Raw genomic sequence first — 8,035 nt, 5'->3', positions numbered from 1 at the left:
AGATTGGATCTGTTTACGATAACTAAAGTAAGTAATTACAAATGTACATATTGATCTCCGCGCTGCCTGAACGCAGTACATGCAACCATACAAAATGAGAAAGGAAGCAAGAAGAGTGTAATGTCTCACTTTTCTCCAATACCTGAAGGCAAGCAAGCCACTGCTTTCCTTCTAACCGACATTGCTTATCCCCACCACTTTTCGTCACACAAAAAGGTTGGATCATAACTTCAAAGCCCTTGCATAAAAAGTTTCACTTAAAAAATCTTTGATTCAGCATTTTATCATAAAAGTATTGATATTTCAACCCGCAAAAGTTTAAATGTACCTAATTTCTGACAAACAAGAGCTGTGGCTGGGAGGACATGTTACAATCTCAAAAACCCATGATAACGGTCCTGATCTCAAAGGTAATTCAACACTTGTTAAAACTTAATTTTGTATCAATCATGGCAATAATTTTTTAAAAATCATTTTCTCAATAAAAATAGAAATTTTTTACTAACCTGAAGCGGGGTGATAGCATGCACTTTATTCTTCAGGTGATAAAGAAAGAGTAGCATGAAAAGGAAATAACTAGGCAACCTAAAAATTAGTAAACCCTAATTAGAGCATAATAAAAAGTACCAACACACAACTTGAAACGAACTTAGAACATCTTAGTTTTCTGTTTATGATGGAACACACAGCGAGTGACATGCTTGTTGAATAAAAAAGAGTAAATTACCAAAATAACCAAAACTGCCTACAATTCATTAAAATTTTAATAAAATAGTACATTTTAAATTGGCTCGCTCAACCTAAAGAATCGATAAAAACTGCCGTGTGTCAAGCAAGTGTTCTACTTCATATCCACCTCAAACACTTTGGCAAATTCATGTGGTGACATTAATTTCATAATCGAATTGACATTTTTTTTAAACAAATTTTAACTAATAAACATTTAGCAGAATATCATAACAAAAAGTTTCCCTAAATCAAAATGTTATTAAAAGATACTGCCAGCAAGCACTGAAAGTCCTATAATTTATAAGCATTTTATTTCCTATGCATCTCCTTTCAAAAAACAAAAATTTGACACTGTAAATACTTACGTTGCATAAAGTGAAGATTGCTTGAAGGAACATGAAAAACGATACATTAGTCAATTTTTGTCTAAGAAATGATCAGGAAAAACAAAAACCTTAACAGTAAAAAATAAGTTAAAATGGGTTTTAATATCAAGTCACATTCATTTAAAATAAAAATTTCCACAGCATAAAGCATTTATAATACAAATCACAAGTTAAGATCTCTTCACATCACAAGTGTATGTTTTGTTTACTTCCACTCGTCGCCAAGCACGAAATTGATCGCGCCAAACCGAATACAGAGATCTATCGTTAAAAAAAATTTAATTTACACAATTTAAACATTTGCCTTGTCTTAAAGTGTTATTTTTCAATAACGTTGTGATTGGAATCATAGATTTAACAGAAAAAATAACTATAAAAGGCCCAAATAAAGTGTCAGGATGAAATTTTAGCACACCGGAACACATGTTCTTGATATAATTACGCGATAGTTAAAGAAATAGGAATGGACTCACTCAAGTAAAGCTACACACGTATAATTTGAACATTGTACAACAGTAATATGAGCATCAAAATCCTGGACTCACCTTTAATTTTTCAGATTCTGGGTTTTTCCACAGCACTGTCATACGCTCCATGTTAATCCTACGGGAGAAGAAGAAACCTTGCCTCAGGCGGTCTTTCGACCAATAGGAAAATGATACCGCGTTGTCGCAACTCTGAAAACTACGTTTTTCATATAGGGACTCTAGCTTGGACCAGAGGCCTCTGCAGCAGCACTACCCGCTGTCCTCTGTAGGCACGGCTCTTCTGGTCCTGAGCACTGTCCCCCAGATCCCGCTTCTCCAGATCGGTGGCGTCCATGTCATACACACACACACACACTTCTACGAGCGTACACACAGGTCTACGCACATACACAACTATACACACGTAACCGCCGAGGAGCCGTTTCTAGAAACAATAACTCCAATGAGTAGGGGGTCCTGTCGCAACTCGTGGTTGCGAAACACATAATTTGAATTCAAAATTTCAGAATTCAAATTATTGTTGTTATTTTCAAGCACGTGCAAACCTTTTTGCTCCCTCCAACCTTATTAGTTCCTTCGGCCTCAAGCACGTGCGCTTTTTTCCCCCCGTTGTCGATTTTTTAAATTAATTTTATTTTACTTTATTTGCGTCTTTGAACGTTTGCGCTTCCGTTTTTCTTTACTTTTTTTACGCCCTTGAACCCGAACGCGTTTTTTTTTTTTTTTTTTTTTTTTGCACCCTCAATGCTGTGCGCCTTTGTTGCTTTTTGCGTTCTCAAATCTGTGAATCCACTTTTCTTTTTTATCCCTCAAAACCTGTGCGACTTCGTTTTTTTTTTTTTTTTTTTTTTTTTGCGCCCTCCAACCTGAGCTCGTTTTTTTTTTGCTGCTCCTTCGAGCGCGTATGCCCTATCCCCCCCCCCTTCTCGAACCTTTTTTAAAAATCTATTTTAATTTACTTTATTTGCGTCCTCGAACGTTTGTGCCTCCGTTTTTCTTTACTGATTTCTTTGTGTCCTAAAACCTGTACACCTTTGTTCCCCCCCTCCTAAAAAATGTGTTTTTACCGTGACTACTCCCCTTTTTCCTGAAGCATCACCCTAAACTATTGCCGTGAAAAGAGAACAGACAATTGTCAATATTATATTCAATTGTCTTATACTTTGGAACATTGTCTTTCTGAAAATACCGGATAAATTAATTACATTTATATGATAATTTTATCTGTAAAATTCAACTGTTAAATAAAATGAAACGTTTTTAACTATAGTGAACAATTTTTCTAGTGGGTCATCAAGTCATAGAACCAAAAGAGTAGAAGCTCTGTACAACATTTTTCAAAGTAATTTACAACACAGAGAAGAAAACACACATAAATAACCCTTTTTAAAGAATGAAATTTTATTAAAACCAGAACTTTTAATTGTTTGATATCTACATGATTCTATTGTTTCTATTTGTAAATACATCATGATATATATAAGGAATAATTTTTAGGTACAACATAAATTAAACAAATGATTGCAGTTCTTATATAATTTATTTCTGTTTGAATACAATTTTTCGACTCTTAAGTGTGCTCCACTTTAGCCTTTTGTAGTAATAGCTGACACCTGCGAGAAGTGAGAGGACAACCATTACCTAAAGAAAAGAAATGATTAAATTTTTTTTTTTTTTTTGCATTTAATAAACACTTAGGAACATAATATTTTTAATCACAAGCATCAGCAAAATGCAAGAGCAAGAACAGGAGAATATATTTTTGAAACTATGAGATTGAGACTGCTTTAACTGCTTAATACTCTTCCAGGCCCGGATCTACGTACCTGCGGGCCCCCCCCCCCCCCCCCTGTAACCAAATTGTAAAAGTTGAAAATATTTTTGTTATGTTTTAGCAAGCTTTCAAGAAAAAAAAAAAAATTACGAAACTCAGCACATATTACATTAGCATAGGCGGATTTAGGACCGAGTTCCTGGGGGGGGGGGGGCAGGTTTTTTTTTTTTTTGAGCAACATTTTAAATTCCCCCCCTCCCCATATTTTTGGTCTGTTTTCCTGCGATGCATAAGGCCATGCTTTTACTCTTTTTTTCTTTGGTGTGTCGTTTTCATTAATGTGTGTTTTCTTGCTATCCTTTTTGAATTGACCTTAAGAGAGTGACGCAGGGCTCACTTTTAAGTGGGATAAAGAATATCTCCAAATTTAGGGGGTCCGGGGGTTCCCCCGGAGGAATTTTTGTAAAATGGGTGTAAAATTGTGCATTTTGAAGCCTAATAAGGGTTAATTGGAAAAACAAAAATATCGGAAAAAAAATAGACAATTTTTTTTTTTTTTTTTAAGTTTTATGATTTAAATGTGCTTTGTGATGTAAGTTAATACTTTAAAAGAAATGTTGTACAGGATTAGAAAATATGTAACATGAGAGTAACATACTACTTATTAGAACAATTCATAATTTATACACTTAATAAGAAAAAAAATCGAAGCACATTTTGCTTAGGAGTTTCAAAGACTTGTCTAATTATTTTCAAGGTTTGGTTGGTTAGATTGGATGTTTTAGCCCAAGAGCCCTAGTAGGTTATACTGTGCCAATTTTTTTCAAGGATTTTAGAACATTTAATAATTTAAGGCACTTCATTTGCACTTTCCAATCTCTGAAATTAAGCACTAGATTATACAGTTGTACAGGAAAAAATAAACTAGAATTCTCTCATTACAACAACCTTTTTTTTTAATTATAAGCAGTGCAGAAAACGAAAAGGAATAGAGGTAGTGTATCATTTTTTCAGGGCTAAACGGATTAACAATATGCAGTAAATGCAAGATAAAAGCAATCAATACAAAAGAATTTCCAAAATACTTCATTCGGGATTAAATAAATAGCAAGATATGAAACATGTGAGTCACAAAAATTTATTTCAAGTAATATGTTACATACGTAAGAACCATGATTTTTACACTTTTGATGCACGATGTAGCAAGGAGCTAAATTTGACATATTTTGGCATTCCTCCCCCTACCATTTTTTAGAAATTTTAAAATTTAAGGTTTGTAGCCACAAGTTTCCAAATATTCAAAGTTTTCAAGCACTTGAAAATGAAATTAGTTTTTTCAACCAATTTTCATTTTTTAAGGAACGAATCATGCAATTTTTTTTTGGGAGTTAGGGACCCACTTCAAAGCATGGGCCCTAAGCAATAGCTTGTTTATCTTATAGGCAAATTCAGTTCTGTTTGTAATTCACTCTTACCTGCAAATTTTTGCTTGATTTTCTTGTAATTTTTACAAAAATTCCTCAGTTTTCACAACTAAAGGATTTTTACGATTTTACTAATCTTTGTTAGGGTTTTTATAGATTTATAAAATTTTACAAATTTTACAAAACTTTTGATGATTCAATTATTTAGATTTCAATAATGACAAGGACTGACTCACTTAGACTTAGATAATTATGACTTACCTTACTTTTTAAACAGTATTTATAAAGTAAAATTGTAATTTCCCTCTAAGTAAAAAGATTCAATTAATCAGAATACTCAGATAACTGAAATTTATTCAATTTGTGTTAGAATTTAATTTCTCTCTCTCTCTCTCTCTCTCTCAAAAAAAAGTGTTGGGGGGGGGGGGGGAGACTATTTTTTAGAATCTCTCAAAAAGCCAATTAATCTACTAAGAACATAAATATTATGCACATTGCACAAATATGCTTTAAATGTGGACACAAATCATAACGAGTAGATCGTTCTTTTAGCGCGAATGGGGTGGGGGGGGGGATCCTCTCTTTTTTTAAGTTCTAATTTGTTAAAATAATCGTCAATTATTATTGAGTGTTGCAGCTTAATTAAGAGCTTGTTTAGCCTATATTTTCATACACTTGCCCAAATGTTTTTCAGTCCAAAATAGTGAATTTAGACACATTTTCAGCACCCCAATGACAGCTGCACTATTTGTATTTGATGTTCGTTTTTTTTTTTTTTTTCCTTTTCTTTTCTCCCATCAGAAAAGGACATTCGCTATTCTCTTTATTTTCACTGAACTATTCAAAAAAGAAAAAAGTCATGATTTTTTTGTTTTAAGATTTTGGAAGATGTGTTGTTACTATATAAAGTCCTCTCAAAACTGCGGGGTATTGCCCTTATGCCCCCCCCCCCCATAAATCCACCCATGCTCTTCTAAACTAATCAAAAAAGAAAAAAAAATGATTTTTTTTTATTTTTGGAAAATGTGTTATTACATAAAGTTCTTCCAAAACTGGGGGGGGGCATTACCCCCCTCTGCCCCCCCATAAATCCACCCATGTACATTAGCGAATCTTAATTAATAGAAATAACGTACCAGGAGCCGGCAAACAGTGAATTTTAAACAAATTTTTTAAACAAAAAAAAGTACAAAAACCATGAAAAATCCTCAAAGTTTTAAAATATCTCAATAAAAGTCACATCAGTTCTAAAAATTTGAAAGATGAAAATAAAAACTTAACTTGAACAAAAGATTGAAGTTCATATATTGTATTTCAACTTATATAAAATGTTCTGTATGTCTGTGCATGGGTGGTGTGAGTCTGATATCCGGATGACTTTCATTGACAGACAGGAATTTCAACAACAAGTCGTCTTAAAACTGAAAGGTAGCAAGCACATTGCACCTTGAAGGAAGTCGATAAAAATATTTCAAAATTTATCCTTGTTTTGAAAATTTTCTGCTCTTACATCTCTAGCCTCTACTAGTGGTGGATACAAGGGGGGGGGGGGGGTAATGGGGATCATGCCCCCCCCCCCAAAAAAAAACTGCAACAGTATTTGAATAGTTACTTGAAAAAATAAAAACTTGGTCGAAACCGTAAGAAGTGAATACGAGGAGGGCGAAATTTGCGACAATACTTTGCAATCTGCTTTAAGGTTCTTTGCATTTGAGCAGTGAAAATGACTGCTTGAAAAAAAAAAGAAAGAAAAGCTGGACCGAAACCATAACAAGAAACAGTAAATAGTTCCCAAATTCTTTTTTTTTTGGGGGGGGGGGGGCATTAACTTAAGTTTTCTACTCATAGCATATGTATTTAAAATATGTAGACAGTAAAATAGCTTTTCTTGATACAGTTAGTCTGCGGAGCTGGGTTCGGGAGCCGGTATAATGAAAAATAACAAAGAAGTGTCTGACTCCCGATCTCTTTTTATGTAACAAATTAAATTAACGATAGTTATTGTAAAACCATATCCCCCCTTCCGCCATACACTGTTTTATTACAAAGTTTTCATGACTTTTTTTTTTTTTAAGATCCCTTTTGGCCAATGAATCTACTTTAAATACATAAATATTTTGCACTAATATACTTTGAATGCTGATGCTATAGAATAAGTGGTTCCCATTAGAAACATTGTCATAATAATTCTAACACGAGCATAAAGTTCCATGCCTCATTTAAGTTTTTATAAATTAATTTATTTTACGCCTATAAAATATTATACGATTTAGAAAAAATCATAGCTTGATAACATTTAAGTTTTATTGAAGAATTGAGAAACTTTTTCTGTGTGAGTAGTTGCTGATTTGTTTTTAAAGCCATGATACAGTTGAGATAACATATTGATACCATATGCCATTTCCATTAATATCATGGTTTTACCAAGAAACTACCATATGATTTCTTTTATTTTGCATTTTTTAAAATTGAGAAAGAAATTTTTTTTTCAAATAGTTTCCAGGACCGAAATGATTCTGTTAGGCACGCCTATACATTTTTTTAAAAAACGTTAATTATTGGTTCTATCAAAGAAAAATTAATGGATGAAGTGCAACATTACGTTGCCTTGAATTTGAAATCAGTGAGTTAAATGTGTTCTGCCACTATGAGCTCTGACACCAGCATTACTTCTTTAGCAAATAAAAATATTTTTGTTCAAAATATGTTTTGCATTTAGTGTTCTTTTTAACTAATTTTAAAAAATGCTATAGAGAAGTCAATTAATTAGCAATAACTAATTATTATTGTTAAATTGATTCATTCTTTTTTGGGGGGTGGGGGCTTCCCCCCCTCCCTTGGGGGGTGGGGGCTTCCCCCCCACAAATTTGCTACTGGGTGCTGCAGATAATAAACTGGAAAAAAGTTTAAAATGAGGGAGAAAAGTAGATACAAAATTGTCTTTTGATTAAAACTGATTGCATTGTACATAAAATGTTATATTGAAAATGTGTGCAGTTAAAAAAATCTTTGCTAGTGTATATAAGGCTTTAAAAGATCAATAACACTTGCATACAAATACATTTAAAATGTAGCAAAAACTGACAACAGCGTATGTAAAAAATGCATGTAAAACCTAAAAAAGGATCGCTCATTATTGCAAACAGATTACACACATACAAGAGCAAATAGATTAACTGCAATAGATCACAAGGGGAGAGGAGGAAAACTTTTCCAAAATTAGTGCAATCATTT

The 8,035-nt window shown here is 33.1% G+C and overlaps 1 protein-coding gene across 1 annotated transcript in view; it reads right to left on the bottom strand.

Moving 5' to 3' along the window:
• Positions 1-2,980: 2,980 nt before the first annotated feature.
• Positions 2,981-8,035, bottom strand: part of LOC129228198 (cytochrome c1, heme protein, mitochondrial-like) — a 62,196-nt gene continuing 57,141 nt past the window's right edge. The window contains exon 7 of the mRNA XM_054862869.1: positions 2,981-3,244. Within this exon, the coding sequence (XP_054718844.1) occupies positions 3,143-3,244 (102 nt within the window). The 3' untranslated portion in view covers positions 2,981-3,142. The remainder of the gene's footprint in view (positions 3,245-8,035) is intronic.

Source organism: Uloborus diversus, chromosome 1, assembly GCF_026930045.1.
Source record: "Uloborus diversus isolate 005 chromosome 1, Udiv.v.3.1, whole genome shotgun sequence".
Taxonomy (NCBI): domain Eukaryota; kingdom Metazoa; phylum Arthropoda; class Arachnida; order Araneae; family Uloboridae; genus Uloborus; species Uloborus diversus.
This window is presented reverse-complemented; position numbering and strand designations above follow the sequence as displayed.